At 40.6% G+C, this 25713-nt stretch overlaps 1 protein-coding gene and 1 long non-coding RNA gene across 2 annotated transcripts in view; one reads left to right on the plus strand and one right to left on the minus strand.

The window, feature by feature from the left end:
- Positions 1-17247: 17247 nt before the first annotated feature.
- The window catches only part of LOC146520181 (cytoplasmic phosphatidylinositol transfer protein 1-like), a 50879-nt gene continuing 42413 nt past the window's right edge, over positions 17248-25713 (plus strand). Inside the window, exon 1 of the mRNA XM_085156395.1 lies at positions 17248-17359. Within this exon, the coding sequence (XP_085012521.1) occupies positions 17312-17359 (48 nt within the window). The 5' untranslated portion in view covers positions 17248-17311. The remainder of the gene's footprint in view (positions 17360-25713) is intronic.
- Positions 17877-18207, minus strand: LOC146520182 (uncharacterized). Its single transcript, XR_014873641.1, has 2 exons — positions 18101-18207; positions 17877-18009 (listed from the first exon to the last, which is right to left on the minus strand). It is a non-coding gene; the product is annotated as an uncharacterized LOC146520182 (long non-coding RNA).

Below are 25713 nucleotides of genomic sequence, written 5' to 3' on the forward strand. Positions count from 1 at the left end.
TTCACCTGTAAAGCAGGAGTGGGGCATGCGGAGGTTTACCCTGGTGCAGGTGTGCCACGGCAGTCAGTGGAAGAATCCGCGAGTTTCTCTGTGAGTTTCCCATTACGTCGTAGCTACTCGCTGCTTGTTTGGAAGTTTAGGGGGTTTTTTTCGCTGTAAAAAGAAGTTTTCTTCCCACGCACAATGGACACTAATGTTTTTGTCACTTTTTATGGAATCAAACTCAAAGTAAGGTCAGTACTTCCACGCTTTAAACGCTGCACGCTCATACTCTCTCTGCACTCGATATATGATCCATTGTTGATCTGCACACAGCTGTTGTCACGAACGTCGCACGTCACTGTCATGAGACATTCTCGCAAAAAATCACGGTTTTAGTAACGCAGTAACGCAGCGTTCCTACGGGAAAGTACCGGTAATCTAATTACCGTTTTTGCAATAGTAATCCCTTACTTTACTCGTTACTTGAAAAAAGTAATCGGATTACAGTAACGCGTTACAAGTAACGCGCTACTGCCCATCTCTGATTGACACTATCAGTGAATTGAAAAAAGCAGGATAATAAAAAGTTTTTCACCTACCTTTAGTTTCAAACTTTAAAGCTTACCAGAATTCTGTTAACGAGAAGCTGACGTTAGTGCCTGAGAGGAAAAGCTAGAGGCAGGCTGTTAACATCCGTAATACTGTGGGAAGAAACTCATCAATTCATAGTGAATCTTTGTTCTCACTATACAGGTGAGAAGAAAGAGGAGAGGTGAAGGCTGTGTGTGTGTGTGTGTGTGTGTGTGTGTGTGTGTGTGTGTGTGTGTGTATGTGTGTGTGTGTGTGTGTCTGTGTGTGTGTGCACATGTGTCTAACTTTCATCACAGTCTAGACACCACCTTAGAGCTCCTCGAATGAACTCATTAGCCTCCATCTGAAAGATCATTAACTCACCGTTCTCATTCTCTCTGAACTCTGCCTTCCTCTTCTATTCTTTCATTCTGCTTTCAGCCATTAATGCTGTTCTTGTTACAGATGTTCTTGTTGCTAATGCTGGCCTTGTTCTAAAAGCAACCATAATCTTCTTAATGGTCAGGTTATAGAAAGAAGCCTTGTTAGTGTTTTGGCTGTGCTTCTCTAACATTATGGTAACAATTTACCGAGTTACCTGCCAAGATCTGGTGCAGCACAGCTAGTGTGGAAATCAGTACTACAAGGAAATTGGTTAAGCCATTAGAAAATACAATTCAATTGTATTATCAAAGGCAAAATCTTCGATATGGCCGAAATAACATATGCTTGTGTCAGGAATTATAGTACGAATGTTAAATCATGGTTAAATACAGGGCAATAGAAACAAATGTAAATCTGGTATTATTCATACATGTACCTGTTGAAGATCCCACATATTAAAGTCTTTGTAAGTTTTTTTTCTTTTCTTTCCATCTGTCATCTGAATATTTTTGTATGGATTTGTAAGACTTCATTGTAATTGGTCCCAAGCAATAGTTCTCCAGGCTTTATGGAGGTCAGCACAGAGGTCCAGCAGTGAGTGTCTACATGCATCTGTAAAACACGGTGCAGGCTGAGTCATTGGTTTGGAACTACATTTCAGGCAGTGGTGTTTTGGATTTCTTTCCGCATGATAATCATCCCAAACATAATGTCAATGCACTCAAAGCATACCTGGTTAGATAAAAACACAGCGGATGACAATCTGTCATGGCAAACAGAGAACAGAATCATGACAATAATCCCGAACATTCACCCAGATGAAAACACCCACAACAAATTCAGAGCTCTGCAATATCACGGGTCCCTAATCTCAGCATCATAGTCTGGTATATCATGAACAAACTAAAGACAGTGAAAAAGATTAAGAGACCTGCAGTAAAAATGAGGAACATACCTTGAAGAATTGACTTGATGCAGACGTGTAAAAAATGTATCCACAGGAGTGTAATTAGAAATTCAACACAGGTGTGAAATTGTTCGAGTACCATAAGCCTTTTATCTCATGCCAGGATGTCTTTCAGGTAGTTTGATCTCCTCGAGTAAACAAACAGTACGAAAAAGATTTGAGAAAGTTAAAAACAGAAATTCAAGTTTCCATACAGCTTTCAGCTCAATTTGACCTCTAACAGAACTAACTGTGAAAGTCAGTCATTATTTATTTGCTTGAAGTGGGATCAAAACCATAAAAAAAAGTTTAACTGTAGCTCCTCTCCCCTTCAAGGCCGTCTCCTTGTGCTACTTTGCAAAGTCACCTTCTTACGATGAACTGTGCCTCTCTGATTTCACCGTGGATTCATCAAACATTGACTTCTACATCAACCCAAACTGACATCAAGTTGAAGCTCATCACAGAGAGCTGGATTTTCTGGATACTCAAAAACCACCACAGCAATTCCTCACTAAAAGGGTTTGCTGGCTAGGAGCAAATGTCTTTATTTCTTTTATTTTATTTCATTTTTAACATTCTTCAGGTTGCACGCCAATAATTTGTGTCCCTGACTCAAATAACCTCCAGGCCACGCACCTGCTTTTCCACTATGAGATCCAGTACACTTTACAGACATGCAGGTGGTCTTCCAGGGATTTTTGATCTTTAGGGAAAACTCATGGGACTTTCTTCTCATATACTGTAGGGCTAGTGTGTGGCATATGGCATGTTTTGTTTTTTACAATACTGAGAATAGTTTGTTGGGGTTTGTCTTTCCATTCCAGCTTTCTGTTTTTGCCCACTGTAATATTATAAGAAACACAAACAACAGAGATGAACAAGGAAACACAAAGACAGGGATTAACTTTCCAAGTGATAAACAAAAACCTGGCAACTTTTTGACATCCTTTACTCCGCACTGATTGGCTGATGTATAGCAACCAGTGTCTCCATAGTGACATGGAGGCAGCAGTTTGGCTATGCGCAGGAGATGATCAGCAGGCCCAAAATATGCTGGGGCCACTGTGACAACAACTACAACAAAAAGTGGGGGGGTAGGGGAAAAAAGCATTTTGTCTGTAAAAACCTGCAGGTCTGACACACAGCAGGCACACAATCACACACGGAACCGCACAAGAAATAAACACATATGCACAAAAGTGCACACCACAATGCCTGCAACCCCCCGTCGAACATCACACACTAATAGCTGTGATATTGAGCAGTTGCTGTTTAATCTTGGAGGAGAAACGCAAGCTGAGCCCCAAGATGAAAAAAAGATGCCACATCTCTCACAGCAATATCTCTCTGCTGGCAATAAGTACAGATTTCATTATACATTATGCAAGAGAAAATCTTCTCCTCTAAATGAAATGTGCATGACACTTCGATGGCTGCCTGACCCAGTAGATTGGTAAATGGGAAGTCTGAAATTGCCTGAATAAAAAGACACATTATGGCTGCCTCTTTGATAGGATTGGGCATTTTCTTCGTTGTAATGCTGGTCCTGAAGCCCCACAACCACCATCATCACCACCACTCCCTGCATGTTTGGGTTTCTGACCAGCAATAGCAAAAGCTGAGATTGGATTTCAGTGTATCCATGGAAACAGCCTTGACATTGAAGCGTCAACCACGGCTCTAAAAGGTTGCATCTGCATGATTGATAAGGATGAGAGCACATGTGGTGACAGAAGTGCATTCTTCTACATGGATAATTTGCAAATTATCATTTGAAAGTGATGAAAGGTAATGCCACTTGAAGCAGCATTCTCATAGTCCCCGATATTTCTCTGCTGTCCGTGCTTCTTCGTTCTGTTTGCTGATAAGTGCTCTGGTGATTCTTCTCACAGTAATCTTGCACTCATGGCAAATCAACACAACCACCCCTAAAAAAAAGGACATTTCCGCTTCTCAAGCGATGTCGATTTTCTGATGATTTTCTTAACATCAGCATCGTTGGACAAAAACAACAATCGCGCCACAGCATTCACCAAAAAAATGCTTGCTGCACTTTAATTAATCATTCTTGTCTTACAGATCTATACATTGCAGGAATTAACATTAGCAGTCCTTCACAATCATAAGAAGAATATTTCCTCTTCTTAAAAAAAATAATCTAAACTCCAGTTTGAATTCTGGCAAAAATGAAATAAAATGTGAGAAAGCTGCGGAAATTGCACAATAAAAGCGTGTTTCACTAGCGAGACCTGAAAAAAAGATGAGAAAACGTCTTTCAGAGGTATCATCATGTGCAGGAAAAGGCAATTCACGGACATGAGTCCACTTTAGTGAAACTAATGTGTAAGTTCAATAAGGAAGATCTGTATTCACTCATCACTTCTGCGTCCGCATGCTGCCAAACTTAATTCTGTCCTCATCACTCTGGTGATGTCTTTTTCCTGCCTGCCGTCTGTGAGCAAATTAGCCTCTGTTCTGTGTGCTTTAAATCTCACTGCTCTTCTGTCATTTTGTCTTTAAGACTGTCATTCGTCATTTGCCATTTCCACTTTATCCTGGCCAGACAGAGATAGTCATCCAAGTCTCCACCTGCTTCACCACTGCCACCACCAGCATCTAGATTCCAGGAGGTCCTGTTATACTCTGTACCATCTTTGGACTCGTGTTTCTCTCCTTATTGTTAGTTTTGGTTCATGGAATTTGTAGTTCTTTTTTACATGCTCAAAAACACATCTGATACCTTGACTCTCACCAGAAATCCGTATGTAAGTATACCAGAAAACTAAACTACACTTTCCTTATCGACGGAGGTGGTGTCTGTAATGATCTGTCTCCATATCACTATATGCCTAGCGTGCTTCTCTCTTACCTCCTCACACCACTGCATGTCACCTTCACTTGTGGTCTTCATCTTTTCCACCTGCCTAGCAGGTCCATATTCAACATCCTTTGTCTAACATATCCACTGTCTCACCTCTATCTCAGCCTTGCCTCTCCAACTTTGTTTCCAGGCCACCTCAGCCTGAGCTCTGCCTCTGATGAACTCATTTCTAATGTTGTTCATTCTGGTCGCTCCAGGTGAAAATCCAAACAGCTCAACCTCCTGTCTTTTCATCAGTGCCACTGTCTCCAAACCAAACATCATAGCAAGTCTCACTAACATCTTGTAAACCTTCCCTCTTACAAATCACCCCGATACTCATCTCCAACCACTCCACCCTGCTTGCACTTTGCTCTTGTACACTGTCCATTGCTTTAGATGGTTGACTGCAAGTATTTAAACTCATCAGCCTGCTCCACCTCTGCTCTTTGCATCTTCACTGCTACACATGCCTCCCTCTCATTCATACACATGTATTCTGTCTTGCTTCTAATGAAGCTTATGCGGACATTCAAAAAGGAAGACCTATGGTCTCACATTTGTCTCTTCCCAGGTGCTGCCAACTAAATCTAAGCTTTATCACTCCCACTTTCCCACGCTGTCAAGCTGTTTGTGTCATCAATGGTCTAGTCCAATCACCTTCTCCCAGCCTTTTACAGGCCAATCAGCATGCATGCCACGTACTTTAAATGTCACTGTGCATCTGTCATTCTCCTTTGCAGATGCCATTGTTCAACCCACCTCCTCCCCATCTCCAGCTCTCATCACTAAAGCTCCATTTAAGCCACCGTCATCTCCGCCATCAGCATCTAAGCTCCGGGGTGTCCTACTCTAATTCCTTTCAGAGCTGGGGTTCCAGTCCACTAAGACGGGCCATTGGAGTCTAACCGCCAAACACCTATCTGTATTATGTTCATCAATAAATCATGTTCATTCTTTCCAATGATCTCTCCTTATTGAACTTAATTTCATTCCTTTTCTCTCCAGAGCATACATCCAGGCTCTCTTCCACCTGTTCCCTACTCTCCCTACAGATCATCTTAGTCCATCGAGACTCCTGAGACTCAAGAGGGAAGAAGGGGCTCAGAGCCAGTCCCTGTTGTATTTCCACCCCCACCTTGAACCCATCTGTCACTCCTACTACTTCACCACTGTCTCGCTGTCATCATGCATGTCCTGCACCACCCTCTGAAATGTCTCTGCCACTTCTAACTTCCTTGGTAGAACAGTTCAATGTTCCAGTTCAGATAGATAGATAGATAGATAGATAGATAGATAGATAGATAGATAGATAGATAGATAGATATTAGTTAGGTTGTTTAATATTTCTGCTAAGTACTCTTTAAAAGACCAGAATAGGGAGGATGGTGCAGGTTTAAGTTCATTAGATTGATTAGTATTGCTGAACTATGAAATATTTTGTGTGCTGTGTATTTTGAGCATAAAGGTGTAACAGAATAGCTTCAGTGTTTTGTTTTTTTAAAACTTGAGTATGAAATTTTACAAAATGCAGCAAGATATAAAAAAACAGTTTTATTGATTATAAAATACACTATATTGGGTTCGTATTGGTATCGACAGATATCAAAATTTATAATATCAGTATCGGTATCGGACAAAAAAAGTGTTGTTTTAAAAAAGTTTTGTTATTTTCCTGAAATGTCAGGATACAGATATGATTTACTCATCCAGGGTTTGGAAGTGGATTTAAAAATGGTGCAAATAACTTCAATAACACCTCAGAGGATATCCAAGCAACACCATCTAATACTGTCCACATCAGGCCCTGCTCTCTTTCCCACTCACTGTGACATCTCTCTCGTCTCCATTTTTATCATTGGATCCAAGCAGAACTGCTAATGTCTAATTAGATTTACTATAACCTTTTGCAAAGTTTTTAAAGTTAAATTTAAGTTTCCTAAAATTGTAATGATTTGTATTACTTTTTAAAACATTAATAATCAAATAGCCAGCCCAGTGAAGTTAAAGAAAGCAACAGTTCAACAGAATCAAGGACCAGCATCACCTGTTTTCCAGGCTACTTCTTCTGTTTGCCCTACAGTCTAACATTGTGTCCCATCTGAACCATCTTCATACACTGTGGCAGGACAGACAAATCAGCTGAGAAGCCTGCAGGACTCCTGAGGTCCCCAAGATAACTGCACATTACCCACCTGCAACACAGCGGCACTTCTGTCACAAGCCAGCCTGTGGCTACACCAATGCTAATTTCACTGATCTGAAGATAATCTTAATTGGAAGGAATTACCCTGAATTAATTAACACTGATTTAATCCTACATTTTTGTATTAGCTTCAGTCTTAATTCAGTGGTAACTTGACACATTATTACTTTATTGTGCTAATCAAAGCTTAAGTTTCCATCTGGATGGAACAACTGGTAACATCTTTGTTTAATGCGTTCTCGGGTTTTTTTGTGTATCGATCATTTTAAATAAATCCCCACATGCATCACAAACTACTGCATCTTCTATATGTTCCTTTATGCAAAGATTATAAATGAATGACATGGACTTAGACGCCTACAGTGAATTATGAAAGAGTTTATATCTCACTACAGCTGGCATGCGTGTTATTCTAACAACATACACACACCGTTCAAGACTAAAGCTGCATCAGGTGACACTGGGCTTTATGCAGTAACGCACAGATACCGCTGCAGAAAGCGGTGAAGTCTGACATTCCTGTGAAGACAGACTGCAATTTATCTACAGACAAACTTTGTCACCTCACCTCATAAAATCCCTCAAAGGTGTTTTGTTTTGTCTTGAGTTGCTGTCAGTGTCACCCGTAGTGCCATCTCTCAACTCTCAATTGCCACCTTGACAGCAAACCTTGAGAGGCCATGTTGAAAAGATGTATTGAAGTGTGCTATAGTGTGCATGTGTGTGCGTGTGTATGTGTAAGAGAGTATCTGACTGCATACAGCATGGGATGCATACATGTGTGTGCTACATAGGTGTGAGACATGTGGATAGCATATGGAGCAGCAAACTGCACCACAAGGATTCTCCACAATTTCCAAAATTTATGACATAATTACTTTGCACCCTTCAGCTACTTCATCATCAGTCTCCTCGGACTAATGAACTGGTTTCTGTTCAGTGCTCTGCAGAGGACCGGCTTGGGTATTCATTGTGTTTAATGTCTGATTTACACAAAGCACAGAGTTGTTCAGTCAGCATCCTCAGACTGAGCTAATCAGATTGACTTCCTATAGGTTTACACCTAATAAGAAAATGAGATTGTGATAATGTAGTATTACAGCACCTAAGCTTAGAAGAATCAGCAAAGTTCACACTTTTAATAAACATCCTAATAAATCTTCTCAGGAGACTAATATTAAACCCCAGCAGGCTGTTACATTTAAACAAATAACCATATTTGTCTTTTTGTTATTGATTTTAAAGATTATGAACACTTTTCACCAGTAAACACTGAACAGGTGAACATGCACGATAATCATGCAACTGCTTTTAATATATACTAACTCTAAAGACACTGTTTCGCTGTCTGACTGTACATGAAGGGAAAAAAATTAGGCTCTTTGAATGAAGTCAACAACTGCAGTTCTTAAAGATACTGCTGGATGTCAGTGGCACCCTTCAGCCTCCTGGTAGATGCACATATGGTATAAATTTGAAAATCCTATGTAACTCCTTATCACATTCATTTTGCAAGGTTTTCAGAAAACTTGACCTCTGACATTGACCTTAAAGTTGAGGTCAGTGAGTCTCATCATCTTGGCAGTTAAGAAAAGAACCAGCTCCAGCCACAACTCTCCTCTCCAGATGTCTCTACCTTTGCAATCTTCTAGTTGCTTCATACTTTCTTACTCGTGTTTTTCTTTGAGTATTCCCAAATGTGTTCACTCCCTGGAAGAAGCCCCTTCACTGAGTCCTTGCTGGACCATCAGCCCTCAGTGTGGGTCTGGGTGAGTCACAGTAAATTTCCACAGCCTCTGCCCTCCTCCTCTGGGTGGAGCCCTCATGGCTCCTCCTGGGGCTCCCACCTGATGGCAATTAAGGCAGAAGTATTCAAGACTGGCGCTCTCAACCACCTTTTGACAGAACACCAGCTAACCCATGTTAGTGTGTGGTCTTACGTCAGCCTTGCTATTCATAGTGTTTGTACTCACCTTGTTCTCCTGTCTCCTAGTCGGTTCACAGAAGCCATTTTTCAAACCTCGCCATAGCCTTGCTTACCTGGACGCTGGTCTTCTTCATACTGCTGCTGCCAGTAAAATCCTCTCAGTTTCTGTCACTATCACCTGCCTCCCACGCTACAGCTTGAAATCCTGGACTCACCCAGCCCTCAGTCGCTCACTTTTTCCTCCTGATTTTCTCCTGTGAATAAGTAAGGTGTAGTGGTGAATTTCTGTCCCAAGCTTTGAAAAAATAATTCTTCCCCTTCTTAATGTGAGCTGTCCAGATTTATTTCTGACTCGTACATACAAACAAACAATGTCACGGTCAAAAAAAACTATTTGCTGCTACAGCTCACGTTTCCATTGCTGTGCTGGCTCCTTCTAACCTGCTACCACCCATGCGCTGTAATGTTTTCTTACTCGACACAAATTAAACACGCAGCATATATTCTCTAACAACATATTATACGAAATCAAACATGTAACACCTGAAATGGTATAAAAAAATATTCCTCTATAGATTGGCTTTAACCTGAGGCATCACAGCTAATTAAGTGGACAAACTATCCACTGTGTTTCTGGACCCACCTGGCTCTCCTGTCCTTCTATTACAGTGCCCTTGACCCATCTCTGCATCCCCCGTCATGTTCCAGCACCCAGCCATCATAGTGTCCCCTCACAGTAACATTCAGAGTTTTTGCTCAGTTCATAGCCTTAGCTCTGTTCACCTTGTGCATCACTCCATTGTTCAATAAAATTCTTTATTCATCACTTTCTTGGCTCTCGGGTTGAATCTCCATTTGAGTCAATCTCTCGTCTCAGGGCGCTCAGCCTTGGCACTCAGAAACAATCATAATTTAAACTAATTTAAAACAAATCAAGCTGTCTATGTCTGCATTGAGTTATTAGAGTCCTAAGAACTAAGGTGGCCCATCAGTAGGTGTTGTTAATAAAGTATCCAACCATTCATCTTGGGAGCAGCAGTCTAAGCAGAAAAGTCCAGGCCTCCCTCTCCCAATTCTTCCGAGGTAGAACACCGAGGTATTCCCATGCCAGTTTGGAGATACAATCTCTGAAGCTTATCCTGGGTATCCCTGGGGCTTCCTCCTGGTAAAACACTTCACCTACAGCAGGATGGAGTATTCTTTCTCAGGTATCGGGAGCACAGCAGTACCATTTGTGACTGTGTTACTGTAAAAATGTTTATGGTAAAACAGATTCATGGTACTTGAAAGAAATTTGACAGATACTACAAACATATAAACAGCGCGGAAATATCTGTCACCAACTACATCAATACATATTTCTCAGTAATGGTGTAAAATTAGCTGATTTTTACATTATTGTAAGCCAGACACATAACCAGTAGATATACAGTGCATCCCAATATTTTAGCCTAAAATTATTAATTACAGGGAACTCAGCCTTAAATTTTTTGATGCTTATAAGTGTGTGTTTTTGGTCATGTGCACTAATTAAAAGATCTGAGTTTTGCATTTTGAGAGCAGGTGACCTGCAGGTTAGGGGGCTACACAGAATCTCACTGCTTTCAGGACTACTGGGACCTTAATCTGCAGTTTTAATAGTGTATTCATAATCTTCTGTGTTAACTAAAGGCAGCATGTGTTTACCTCTGAACATGGAACATTTTCCATCCATCTTTTTTGAGCAGTTAACTGCACAGCTCTGAGTCATCTCTGCTTTGGAGCTTGGCTCTGTTTTATGCCATGAAGAATGGTGCTTTCTGCCTCCTGGTTGCCTCTGTGAAGACACTGAAACTTGTCTATGTGACACTGATTTTTCGCCCAAACTAAGCCAAGCACACTGCATCCAACTAAAGAAAGCACCGAGACTATCAGAAATAAAGAAATGCGTCATGTAAAACTAGCCAAACTCTTGCAACCTTAGTAAATGTCTTTGTTTCTGTGTGGAAGTGTGACAGCACTATTATTCACTTACGGTGACAAATCATGACAAAATGTAAGGTTTAGGACCTGTGAATGTGTGATACCATCTCTTTTCATTTTTGATGACCTGTAATGTGTTCTCAGCAAGAGAAGAAAAGATGAAAAGCCGAACAGCCCACAGAGAAATTTCCCACCGAGCAGTAGGAGGATCAAAGATGTCACAGTTTTAGGCTGAACCAAAATCTTTCATGTTCATGCTGACTGTTCTGAAAAGCAGCTCCGTTTTGGACTTCACACGGATTAAATAGTGCCCTGCAAGAAAGACAAAAAAAAAACCCACTATTAAGACAAATGAAACCATAGACACCACCCACCACCGCCACCCCACCTCCATTCCCCGACCCCTCCCCTGTGTCTTCACCTGGATGTAATGCAGTCATTAAGCTGCCTGGCTCGCCCATCTAGCACCGGTGTTTTCCTTCCAAGACGGATGGCTCCAATAAACCCCTTATTAATTTTGGCTTGGGCACAGCCTACACCACCGAACAAGCTGAGAAACAAGCTCCTTTTTCCACAGTCCACAGCCGACTGGCGGGACTGAGTGGATAGGAAAGTGACAGTAAAGGCCAGATAATGATGTTAAGCAGCAAGAGGCAAGGAAGCCAGGTCTCTTAGCAACTGTTTCTCCTCTCTGCCGACGCTCTGATATCGTCGGGAATAAACAGTTTGGTGTGTGTGTGTGTGTGTGTGTGTGTGCGTGTGTGTGTGTGTGTGTGTGTGTGTGTGTGTGTGTGTGTGTGTGTGTGTGTGTGTCTGCTTAATTGTAGCAGGTGTCATCAGTTTGACACTACAAACAGCTTAGCATAATGTCATATTATTTTCCTTTAAAATCCAATTAGAGGTGATAGATAGTTTTGTAGCTGTCCTATGGCAGCAGAGCTCAAAACATCATGTGCTCTGTGTGTGTTTGTGTGTGTTTGTGTTTTAACTTTCTTAAAAGTGTGTGTGTGTGGGGGGGGGGGGCGTATATAAAGAATTAATCTGGAGAAGAGATAAAGAGACTTCACATTGCAACTTTAATACTGTATGAATCGTCAGCCAGCTGTTAAATGACAAGTATTATCCTCATTCTGAGCACTCTAGTAAAATAGCTTTGTTTGAGTCGCTGTTCAAAATAATCCATAGCCTACTTAGCCTATGCTGGTTTTATGCCACAGCTTAGTTCAATCAAAATAATCAGTTTTACTCTCCCTCCCTTTAAGACAACCATCGAATTAAACTAACTTGGTTCTGATTGGCTTTCCCTCACAAACACAAGGATGTAACAGCAGGTGGGTGGGGACTCTGTGCTAACAGTCACACCTGTGTCCTTGAATTGTCTGCTCTTGCTGACAGCATACAGATCCAAAAGCAGAAAATAAGAATGGAATGAAGCCTGATGTTTTGGCTCACTGTAGTTAATTTTAATATTTTTATTAAGGTTATTTAATTACAAATTAAATCAATGCAGGAAAACAACAATCATATCAGAGACATTGTAAGAGAGCGATCGAACACTCCTGAACTGAAATCTAGCAGACTATTCCAGAGAGCCTACATGGTTGTAGGCGGATAACTATCAAGAGGAAAAAAAGAGTTTTCATACTTATTTTCATGGAGATTAACAGTGAAAAAATATCGAGAAACATTTGAACATGTCGGCTGGGTTGTGAGACTTGCTTCTAGAAGCACTTTGACCATATTCACCAGCACCAGTGAAAACAGGCACCTTCGTAAAATTCCACTGTATTCCACACCATGAAGTGTGGTAACAAGTAACAACAGTAACAAGTAAACGATCATCACCAAGCTAACCAATACTTTGCAAATATGTATGCAAATTTGTTATATTGCAATCTCATTCAGTTAAATTGTGATTTTAGTTGTTCTGTAGCTACTTTTACCTTTGTTGACATTTGTTGGTGATTCCTGAAAGGCAACAAGAGCTCAATTCACCATTTTGTCTTTTCACCAAGCAATTGTTGCCTCAGTTGCACATGTGCATTTTCTCTATATGTGCTTTCAGGAGGGGTGTGAGAGCTGCACTGTGTATGCTGGCATGTTTTGGTACTGTCTGAGTGTGTACCAATGCCTTCGCACTCATTGACACCAACATGCAAAAGAGCACATGCAAGCGCGTTGCGCCCTCTTGTGTTCAGGCGTGACAACTTCAGTTTTGCTTCTTTGCAACCTACACAGAGAATGTGTTTAATGATTCCTGTTTGCCTCAGCACTATCTGTTTTATTGAGCTTAAAGTAGCTTCAAGTATCCTTAATTCAGGCTGTTTGGCTATTTTAATAATAATTAGGTTTATTGATTTCATCATTTAATATGAGTCCTAAAGGGAGGTAGAGTAATCCTCCAGTTCTGAACTTCTTGTTCTGCTGGGGTACATTCAGTGTTTCTGTTCTCCCTGTGGCTACTGGCGTTTTCTGTGGGTGTATCTTCTTCTTCCCACAAATCGCTACCAAAAAGGGAGTATAGCTACCAGATATAATTTAAGCTATTCCACAACATACTTATGCCATTGCACAATGATAATAAATTTCAAAGAGATCATCAAAAGTAATTAATTTTACAAAGCTGTTAGTATATGTTCATTTTTATTCCCCAGCTTCGGTGGTTTTCATATTCTCTTAGAGGTAACCCACAGTGACTATCTTGAAGCATTTAGGCATTAAAAGTTCATAATAAGCATGGAGACTTCGCAGCTCTCCCTGTGTGTGTATAACAAACGGGGGTGGAGTGTAAATGAGAATGTGTACTGTGCTTAGAGAGAGGGCAGTGGGCTTTTTTGACCAGATTGTTTAACACAATCCTACAGAGTGAGAGGATGCCTGAGGATTGTAGAAGAAGTGTACTTGTGCCAATTTTCAGGCACAAGTGTAATGTGGAGAGCTGTAGTAACTACAGAGGGATACATTTGATGAGGCATACCATATGGGAAAGAGCTGCTAAAGCTAAGTTAGGACAGGAAGGGAGGTGACAAAAAGCAATATGGCTTCATGTCAAAAGAGAGAACTATAGATGCAATGTCTGGTTTGACGGTATTGATAGAGAAGTATAGAGAAGGTCCGATGGAGTTGTATTTTGTCTTTGTGAGTCCAGAGAAAACATATGATAGGGCGCCAAGAGAGGAACTGTGGCACTGTGTTAGGAAGTTTGCAGACATTCTGATCTTTAGTGAGAGTAGGGAGCGGGTGAAAAACACCCTAGAGAGGTGGAGGTATAAAAGTCAGCAGCAAGGTAGAATACACTATGTATTAATGAGAGGGAGACTAGTGGAATCATAAAGTTGTAAGACGCAGAGTTAGTGAAGGTGGACAAGTCCAAACCATCCCAAGCAACAGACAGTGCACAAGAGAGGCGAAGAATACAGTGCCGGCAGGGTGGAGTGGGTAGAGATGAGGGTCAGGGGTAATTTGTGACAGAAGGATAGCAGCAAGAGTGAAAGGGAAGGTTTACGAGATGGTAGGGAAATCTGCTGTGATGGTTTGGAGACAGTCACTCTGACAAAGAGACAGGAAGCAGAGCTGAAGGTGTTAAGATTTTTGTTGGGAATGACCAGGATACGAGTACATCTGAGGGGCAGGTAAGGCTGAGCAGTTTGGATACAAAATGAGAAAGACATGACTGAGATGGTTTGAACATGTGCAGAGGAGGGACAGAGGAGTGAAGGGATGCTGTGTGAGGAGCTGGCAGGCAGGAGAAAACAAGGAAGAACTCAGAGATACTGATGAGTCACTATAGCGACCCCTAAAGGGAGCAGCTGAAAGGAGAATAACAAAAACGTGTTTAAGTACACACTTACAGTACTTTTAAAAGTCATTTTACAGATCGTGTAAACCTCTGCCACATTAAATAGAAATATTGTACTTTTACTTAACAGATTCATTTGATGTGTTTAATTGCAACGTTTGCTATTAATCTATTTGCACACAAAGCATATAAGGAGCTTATAAAATATGTATCCAAAATCTGGATGAAAATATAAACATAATGCATATTAATACGTAAGTAGGAGAAAATTTCTCTAGGAACATTCTCCTGCATTGGGTACAATTTCTTTTAATGCTTTAATTAAAGTTTCAGTGATTTTCGTTATGTACTTTTACTTAAATAATATTTTACTAATCAATATTTTCACTGGTACTTTCACTTAAAGGACCTGCATATGTCTTTCCAGCATGCTGTATCTGATCTGTTCTACAGTTTAAAATAAAATCATAATTGTTATGTACTGTTTAATATTCAAAATACTCCAAGAGTCAGGAATAGGTCTTTTTAATGACATTATACCATGTTACCGGTAGGTTTTATCATTTGTAGTAGTTAAATATTGTATCACAACTGAAATGAAGATCTCTACTGACATCTATCGTGAAAAGAATGGTACTGCATGTAGACCTCTGCTTCTCTTTTTACATTTTGAAACGTCAAATATAACTTTAATTAAATTATTTTGGTTAATAAAAATTAGAGAATGAGTAACTTGGATATGCAGGTGCTCTGTTGTGAGCATGATGACCTCAAACCACAGACACGTTGGCCGGAAAACAGTACAGGAAACTCTGAGTTTGTTCAGCACGGTAGGTGTGCGCTGCATGAAACAGCCACGATTAATGGATCTGCGATTCACATGTCATCAGGTAAATTTACTGCAGGTGGAATTGATATGGTTTGTGCTTTGTCACACATTTCTAAGTATGCAAGGATGTAGAGGATAAGAGTGACAGATACCAATTAAATAAAAGTTTTCTCCAATAAAGAATGTAACCTTTGACCTCCTGGAAAGAACCTGCAAACCACACAGACCAGACTTCATCTAAATCAGCTTGGGGAAGTACAGAAGTGCAGAGGTGAATTCTTCACTGACATTTAAAGTTCTTACTGCTGTGGCAATATTTGAAAGCGAGAAGTGTTTTACTCTTAATGTCTTAGGGAAATATGTTTCAGGTTAGCCCCTGGACTTGTTTGGCTTATGAGAAAGACTTGTGAAAGAATATAAAGTTTCCACAATCTGGTAGCAAGTTGTGTGTCACTGATGACCTCTAACTAATTAATAAAAAAAATATATAGTAATTGATTAATTACCATCAACAAAGTAAATACTGAAACCGTTCAGTCAAAAATGCCCTGCTGAGAGACGCTTAAGGACAGTGGAAATAATTTAAATCTGTTTTTAAAGTCATAATTTCAAAGTCTGATGACTTTGTGGGAAAAAATAAAGATTTGTAACCTGGCTAAATTTCAGAACCTTGGTCAGCTCCAACTCAGACCAAGGTCAGCTCCACAACGGGCTGAGAAACAGAACAGGGTGTAATGGCCTGGATGCTGTATATGGGCTTGCATGACCTCCCATGTGCCACTTGATCCAAATATATTTTTACTGATAATAAAAAAATAAAAAATAAAGGGGGGGGGGGGGGGGACTCAGAATCAGTAATCTGCACAATTATGAAACGTAGTTATGCAATGCAGTTTACATGGTTTTCTGTAACGTCCTATCTGAACTGTGTGTGTGTCTTTTTGAATGGTTTTTAATGCGCTTCGATTTTCTGTTTCCGTGTAGGCTATCATTGTATTTACTGTGATTGGAGATCTCCGAGATCGAGCGCTTAGCACGCGCAGATTCTGCGGGGTACAAATGTGTGTAAAAAAAAACCAAAACAGAAATCACGCAGAACTTCCGCTCATTAGAAAAAATAATAAACAAATCTCCATCATTGTTTGAGTCGGACTCGAGAAGTGGTTCAAGCTGCTCCTAACTATGACAGATTTCCACTGCGGTGTGTATTATTGGGCAGGCAGAGAAGCGGCCGCTGTGCGGTTGTTTTGCAGCGATGCTTTTACGCTGAAGGTCAGGTCCGGTTGTATTTCCTGTTGGCTGGCTCTCTAGTGCTTGACACAGCTTTTCTGTGCACGGCCGCGCATCTCTGGACGGAACAGTAAGGAGAAAACTCAAAGGACGTGGAGACACACTGGTAGAGAGCGGCTCAGTGGACGTTATTTACACGTGAAGAGTCACGGAGAGACCAAAAAGTCTCGGTTCTTCTTCGGGACTCGAGCGGACACACAGCCCCCTTGAAGCTGTGGTTGAAAGGGGCGACTTGTTTTGAAGTTTGTTTTGAATTTCAGACTTTTGACACTGTTACCCAGTCGCACAAACTAATGTCGTCGGAGTAGTTTAGGAAAGTGACAGCTGCTGATCACAGTGGGATCGTCTCGTGTACTGGAAGGACCTCTACACCTCGTGTCTGTGGAGACTCACGTAGGCACAGCGGAGCGTTCCAGGAGGTCTTCTTGATGCACAAGTGAGAAAAGCATTGAGTGTTTTTTCTGAACCTCAGCTGCAGTCAGAGAATACTTTCATCGGGAGAGAACCCCACAGAGGAAAGTTCGATCATCATCATCGTCACTGTGCTTGGACTATGTTGATGAAGGAGTACCGCATCTGCATGCCTCTCACAGTGGAGGAGGTAGGGGAAGTTTTATTGATTTTTGCGAGCCGCAGACTTGTAGATCAGCAAGTTTTGCCTGCTTTGCTTTGCTGCACTTGTTCTATTGCAAAAGCGATCGCCGCAGTATTTTAGGGAAGTTCACAATATTTTGCACCAAAGCGTCATACAAGCAAGAGCTGGAGTCGGGCAGCCACCGCGGGGTGGAGCTGCTGTTTGTCTCTCCTTCCACCCAGCTTGTTTGCGTCCAGCAGCAGCAGCAGCAGCAGAGGGAGTCGTGTGATTAATCTTGGTAGTGAATCATATCTTTGTTTTGCTTGTGCTCTGTGAGTAGTGTGTAGCTACAGATTGCTTTCTGCGTCTTCTCCTCCTGGAGCCAGGGTGATTGTATTATATTATAATGAAACTAGAATGTGCTTCTTCTTTTTTTTTCTTTGTTTGCATGCAATCTCCCTAAAGCGCAAGTTCACACCTGTGCAGCTGCTGCATGTGTGGTCAAACAGAAATGATGTATTGCACACAGTTATCACGTTAGATACCTTCGCTAATCAGGTCCCCCAGTCTTCATGCTCATAATCGATCACACAGTAGAGTGGTTTTGTGAAATCCTCGTTCCCTTACTTTCCTGCTGTTTGGGCTGATTGTCTTCAAATGATTCAATCCATACACACCTGAAATGGCACAATAGATGTTCCATGTGAAGACTTTTATTGAGTTTGACAGTGTGCAGTTAATCATGTGGTGTTGCGTAGTTCTAAATACCTGGGTTGCCACACAGGTTCACAACGCAGAGTTGGCAACATTAAATTGTAGTTTAGTCAGCCTTGCTGTTTGTGAAGACTTGATTCATCACTGCAGTCAGGCGAAGCCCATTGTTGTGCTCTCGGATTGAGTGAGGATGAAATTGGAGTCATCTGTACATGCCTTTAATCAGAAAGCCAGCTTTAACAGCCCCTCCTGAGGTCTATTTATGTTTCTTGCCAAAGCACTGCTTTATCACATCGTGTCCTGAGGCTGATTGGTTCTTCTGCTTTGCATCGCTCCAGTGGTGATAAAAGAGCCACAGCTGTCCTCAGTGGCCGACTAAACGCTATCACATCTTTTGTTGTAATGATAATAACGTGGCCCGGCCTAATCCATCGATCTGAGTGTGACTTGGTAAATGAGCACGTGAAATCTATTCTTTTGAACACCTAAGACACATAAATCATGCACTCATCTTCACACACACACACAACTCTTTATATGAGCTCTACACAACCCGGACAATCATTTTAAATCAGTTCTGTTTCACAGTCGTTGGGTTTTTTTTTTAATGCAAACATAAAATGAAAGGCAATAAAGTTATTGTTCTTCGAGTACTCAGTGCAGCAGCAGTCAAATTTGAAGTACTGTCTTTCAGTGGAGTCACCTGGAGTAGTGCAAACTGCCTAACACACTGTTAGGTGTTCCTGTGAAAACTGGATGTATAATAAAAACACATCCTCACCTCCCAGAGTCAGTACACTGCCTTTTTTTCTCATAGATTCGTGATGAGGAACGGTTCGTGTAGGACCGTGCTGTGCTGGTATATTGAATGCATTTCTCACAAGAGGCATCGCATCACTCACAATTCACAGTCTCCTCAAATGGCACTGCAGCATGAGGGCAACAGGTTTCTCTTCACATGAATATGACAAGGACTTGAAGAGCTAAAGACTTTTTTTTTCTCACCAACAGACTTCAACAGGCTTCTTCTGGAGAGTCTCACCTCCAAATAGCAATGAAGTCGAACCACTGCAGTGAAAACATAATTGTGCCACCACATACATATTGTTTAAGGTTCTTCACAGATCTTTGGGTGTTTAAACCTTGATTTTTAAGGCTCAAAGGAAAAATGTGTATAAAAGACACTTACACTTGTTGCGGAATGTTATTTTGAAATGCGCTATCAACAGTCAGATTAGGTGAGTTTCAGTTCAAATGGTGTTGTGGGGTTTCTCTTGCAATTGTAAGAGTTATGCATAATGTTTATACAGTCGTATTATGAGAGTATAATCTTCAGTTACAGGATATGAAGTCATGTCAAAAAAGGAAGGTACATATTTACTGCCTCTGAAGAAATTAAGAGGACAAATAGCAGCCATTCATCATCACCAAGTTTGAGCACTGCCATAAAAGCTAACATTTTACAACTTTGATGGTTTTGAGCATTGAGGTTTGCATTAACACCAAAGCCACGATCTTTCCAGGAGTGGGCGTGTCCTCAAATTTACCCCAAGGTCAGACTGTGCCATGCTCAGCGATGCAAAAAAAAACCCCCAAACGCTACAGCTCAGACTCCACAGGCCTCAGTTATCCTGTTAAATGTTAAAGTTCATGACAGTTCAAACAGATAAAGACAGAACGTGTATGGCTTGTTTGGAAGGGATACCAGGCAGATGATGCATGAACAGAGTGCAAAATGATAGAGCATTTTTAAGACTGAAACCGATATTTTGTGATTTAAAAATCCAATATATCAGGTGATGTTTTTCTTTCAGATACTTGGATCAGCTGGTTGTTGCCAACAGGGAAGCTGAACGGTGCCCTCTCTTGGGCAACCTATGCAACGTCAGCCCTCACGATTTGGTTGAAGGTTGTTTCTCCCTTTAACTTTAAATTTTTATTTATATATTTAAGACAAGCTTTACGGGGATATTCGGTGTATGTGCACAAGGCAATCACAAAGTACTAGAAAAATCAGCTCCACCTAGATTTTACCATGTGTGCTTCACATTAACCCAACTCTTCGACCATTTCGGGGACAAGTCAAAATTTCAAGGTCCACATGGCCACATGGCCTTTATGTATATGGGTGATAAAGTATTAATGATTAATTATTTGAATAAATCAACTTTTGATTTTACATATTTTAGTTGCATTTTACTTGAAAAGTATTGCTTCGTGTTTATTAAGCCAAATAAATTACTTTTGTGAGTGCATACACCAAACATCGCTCCATAGTCTTGCAGCTGTCATTGTAAGATCAGGCTCTGTGGGAGTTTAAGTGTGTTTGTTTGTGTACCTTCATACGGAGCTGCCCCACGTCGCATCTAGGCCCAGACCCAAGATCTTGTTTATGTCCTCAGAGTGGAAGCTCTGTGTTCTGATAAACGAGACGCCCGTTTCACCCCTTGTTCCCTGAGGGACTCGCCACTTAGCCAGAAAGTGACCTGGTACACGAACGCCAGATGGAGAGAAACATGTTCACTCGGACAGTCTGCCAAGAGAGAGTGTGTGTGTTGAGAAGGAGATTGATTGCTTTTGGTAATTATCTAAGTGTACTTCTAAGTATTATTTAAGTGCTTTGTTTGTTATTTTATTTGCAATCAGCATAAACAATTTTAAGATACCAATACAAGAACAACAGCAGCAGCCATATTTGCTTACTTCTACATGTAGTTTCTCACCTTTGGTGTTGTATAAAGGGGACCATGCTTAATACTGAATCAGTGTGCACCGCATACATCAGCCACTGCAAGAGTGAAAAGAACAAAATGCCTCCAGCCTTTCAGTCTTGGAGGCTCTTCTGTGCAGCTGCTTTACCTTCGAAGATTTTTACACTCAGTATAGCCGAAAGCTTCAGCCTAATTTCAACATGCAGCACACATCGATTCAAATACCGCGTGCTTTAAAAATTCCACAGAACATCCCCTCTGATTATCAAGCAGTCTCTTGTGCAGTCAGATAACCGTTCCAGCTTTCAGTCAGATAAAGTTCAAGTGGCTTGTCAGTTTTCTCTGTTGTCCTGACGCATCTCTGTGAGAGGATTGAATAAGCAGGATAATTGGTGAAGTCACCAGTTTGACTCAAATGTTTATCTCCAGATATTCTTTTAATGTACCATCTGGTCAACGAGTCCATCTTTTAACTCACTAGTGCTTTTTTGTATAATGAGTGAAAAAATGTCTCATGTACTCTGTTTCTAGTTTCTAGTTTGTTTGACTTTTTTATGGTTGTTTGCTTCCAAAAACCGCCGATTCTTTGTAAGTTGATTGCTGCTGTGATCAGTCAGCTCTTTACCTGCTTTATGGCCGTTTATTTATCTGCACACCATTTCATCTAATGGTCCCGCTGGGGTTCTCATCAAAATCCTCGTGGCATGTTTGAATTTGTGCTCTTTCACTTTGTCTCAAATTGCTGCTACTCCGTTAAAGCATTTCTTCCAAAGCCTGCTTTTTTTTTTTTTTTTTTGGTTTACTTGTTTGTTGCTCCGTAGTGCATTATTTGGAGGTCTTGCAACATTAGCATTATAGGGATTTCAGTTAATTCCCCCATGCTGCCAGGGCTAATCTTCTGGGTGAGGAGAAAAATTAAGGCTAAATACCCTAAATGTCTTCTGGCTAAATAATAATGTTGCTACACTGCGTTTGTGTATTTTGTGTATTTTGTGATCTGGGTATTTGGTATTTGGAGGATTCAGATTTGTATGCACTTGATTAGTGCACCGAAGACGAGTCCCCGCAGAGATGGTGTACAGCAGAGTGTGCACTGGAAGTGATGTATAAAGTGCTGTGATTATGCGCTCACTGGCCACTTCATTAGGTATACCTCACTAGTGCTGGTTTGGACCCTCGTTTGCCTTCAGAGCTGCCTTAATTATTTGTGTCATCGATCAGCTTGGAGATGGAAACATTGCTCAGAGCTTTTGGTCTATATCAACAGTTGATGTAGATTTGCTGACCACACATCCATGATGTGAATCTCCTCTTCCACCACATACCATCTGCTGACCATTTGAGTACAGTCGTCACTTTTTCATACCTAAATGTATTCAGCTACTGCCATGTAACTGTCTGATTAGATAAACAGGTGCACGGTGGACTCCATACTCCACTGAAAAATCTCTTCTGTGAGAGTCATGCATTTTTGAAGGTAAAGGAGAAATTGACTAAAGATGGCAGGCGGCCAACATTAGAGTTTCAACTCCTGATTATTTTCTCAATGAATCAATTTGTATTACATTTTTCCAAGGCTGAAACCAATATTCTCAAATGTTGTGCTTTCCCTGACCCTGAGTTAAACCTGTAGGTGCCTGGTGTTGGTCTATGTGTGCTCTGTTGTGAATAAAAATATGGGACTGACTGCATGTTGATATACAGAAAAATGTATTTACATCTATATATGATGAAGGTGCCATGTTAACCATCTATTGTTTTAGAAAATAGTGTACTGTTACACTCATCAGTCAGATACTGAGTTAATGCATAACTGTATAGTGAAAATGTTTCTTATGCATGATATTGTACACTCTACACCCATATAGTAAAAAAAGATTTAATAACTTTCGGTAGCACTTTATAATAATGTCACACTTTGAATCATCAGAATTTATAAATACTGATATGTATGTCCATCTGTACAGTTGTCATTGCGAGTACAACATTGCTGGTAATGATCATAATCAAAGTCATAATCATATATCTGTATTTATAAATGGCATACTAAAGAGGATTAATGCTATATAAATGATGACTTAGAGTTTGTTTATAATAATGCTTAATATACATTTCCCTAAGGTACAGTTATACATTTACTTATATAATCTCTAAATACATTAAACAATTTTTGCGAGTCCTCTTCAGTGCAGAGTTCCTGCTGTAGTATATATACATTTTAATCTCCTGTTAATCTTCTGCCAGGCGATGGGATAGCATCATTTCATATCATATATATCATAATATTTTAATTTTCATGTTTTGGGATATAAAGTAAACTTTATTGTCATGAGGTGAAAAAGATATGCTGCTCTTTTAGGGTCTTATAGGCGACTAGATGTTAAAAATTGGTTATTTTATCGTGTTGGTAGGTGGTTGCTGGGCAACATGATGTTGTCAGAATATCTGTCATGGATGGGAACCTTTAGGGGCCTAAGATGTACCTGTGTGCCAAGTTAGGTTGTTCAGCTCCTGATTGTGGACAGATAGAAAGAGATTTGGTGTATTATAATAAGATGTTTATTACACATAAGTGGTGTTTTCAGCTGCCTGCACCTGCCTGGCCATTGAGACTCTAATCACAGCCTTCATGCAGATGAGTTCTTCGGGTAATCTTATCAAAATAAACCAGACACAATATATAGTCGAGGTCTTTGAAATATCCAGGGATAGAGGTGCAAGTTGAACTAACAAGAATGTAACACAGGCACGCTTTCAGGGCAAAATACTGAGAAGGTTACTGAGTGGAAAAGGCAGGCAGGAAAAAATGACCCCACCACAGCAGCTACATAGCAACATTAATGATCTGTTAGACGTGGAGGGTCAACGGTTTTCTATTTATAGTTTGGAGCAGTGGACTAAATTAAGAGCAGTAACACTCTCAGTCAGGAGTCCAGAGGTTGTGGGAACTGGGGTGACTAATGGACAGGTGAGGAATAAAATAAGTCCTGAGGGGGGGGGGGGGGGGCAGAGAGTCATTGCCTGTTCCAGCGATGGTACAAGGAAAGCATTTAGACATGTGATTTAGTGTAGGCCTGAAGTAACCTTTAATATTGACTGAATCTCAGACCACTGAGTGCATATTTATTCATTTAAAGGCACATGGTCGATAAAGGGCAACGCAAAGATGGAGGTGAGACGGGAAGAATAACAGACGAACACAGTGATTAATAAGATGATATGACACAGGCAAAGAGAAAACGAAAACACAAACAAAGACGCAGGCAGCTCACAGTGACGTGCAGAGAGCAACATGTCATAAAAGGACTCAATAAGGAGAGTATACTGTGCAAAAACACACAAAAATTTGACAATTTATCCTAAGCTAAAGGAAAAATGTTTCTACTAAGTCATATTAGCTTCTAATCATTTTAATACCCACATTTTTCTTATTATCATCCTATCCTCCAAACCTGCTTATCCTTTTACAAGGAACTGATGACTTGATGATGATGCTATATTAAGAGACTGACTTCCACAAGCACGGTCGATAACGCAGACTGTCGATTTCCACCTTGTGAGCTATCAATTAAGTTGGTGCTCAGCCGCATCACTAAGCAACCCTGGAGCTGATGCTTTACAGGTGAAAATAGAGGACAACATGAAGGGTCAGTAAACCAACAAAGCCTGATAAATAAAAAAGTTTTATTTAAAGCATGTAAGGGACAGGGGAATTAGCAAGGAGGAAAAATAGGTTGAGAAAACAATACTGTTGTGTGATTGGTGGTGGAAACACCAACCTGCAATGTGACCATAAATATAGGGAATATGCTTTTTACTTTGCCTTCGAGAGCTGCACAAAATATCAAAAGCACAACAGTTTTCTTTGGTTTCCGAGATGCAGCCAGAAGAAGACTTTCTTATCCAGCATCAGTGAATATGTGGCTGATTTATTTGACGCCAGTAACTCTGCCAACGGCCTTTGTCAGCCCGGGACTTGACATCTGTAACAGTTCTGCCTTATTTCATCTGCCTCCGGCTATGCATTTGAAACTCACACGTGGCGACACCGAGCTTCAAACAGAGGTCCTGTGAGGTTAGAGAATGTGGCGAGACATTTTTAAGTAGAACCTCTGCACGCCCATGCATACTGCTGACAGACACTGTGGAAATGTGTCCCCAAAAAAAACGGTTAATTTTGCTACATCAGACATTTTGGGGGATTTATCACTTTAAAATGTATTGTGCAATTTATTTATATATATTCATGTTTTTTTTTTGGTTGGAAAAATTATGACACTAATGATGTAGAAAGCTCAAAAGCTCAGTTTGACTAGATTATTTCTGCTCACTTTGCATGAACATGGTGACATTTCTGCACATTATATTGATGATATAGTATCTATCCTTTTTAATTTGTTATAATGCACTGGATTCAGCTGACAGTGTCTCAGACCTTTGCATAAAAAATACATTCATCTTATCCGGAAAATCTTAACCCCCTGTCCCACCATTTTCTGCCATCAGCCCACTTCTGCTCTTCCTGTCCCATTTAACCTCACTTACCGTCAACATGCTATCTCAACAAGAACAAACAATGACTCCCGAGAATAGAAGCTAGACTGGCACATTGTTAATGCGTCAGTAGAGTTATGGGACAGGTGTAAGAAGAGATGTGGCGAAAGAGGGGATCAGCTGGGCTTGCTGTCCTATAATGTTATCATAATCCATTATGGGACAGATTGTACATGTGATCAGGCTCTATATGTGATAAATATGATAATGTGACGCGATCTGTCACTGTCGTTTTCAAAATTAAATTACACCTAAAGGCAGTTGAAATTACAGAAATAAAAAATACAAGTTATGAGTAATTAGTTCAAGAAAAGGTGTGTAAAAAAAAAAAGGAAAGTTTCTTCATGGGCTGTTGTGATTGGTCAGAATTTGCCAGATTTTTTTTTAAAAGGAAAACATATT

The sequence above is a fragment of the Neolamprologus multifasciatus genome, chromosome 4 (genome assembly GCF_963576455.1).
Source record: "Neolamprologus multifasciatus chromosome 4, fNeoMul1.2, whole genome shotgun sequence".
Taxonomy (NCBI): domain Eukaryota; kingdom Metazoa; phylum Chordata; class Actinopteri; order Cichliformes; family Cichlidae; genus Neolamprologus; species Neolamprologus multifasciatus.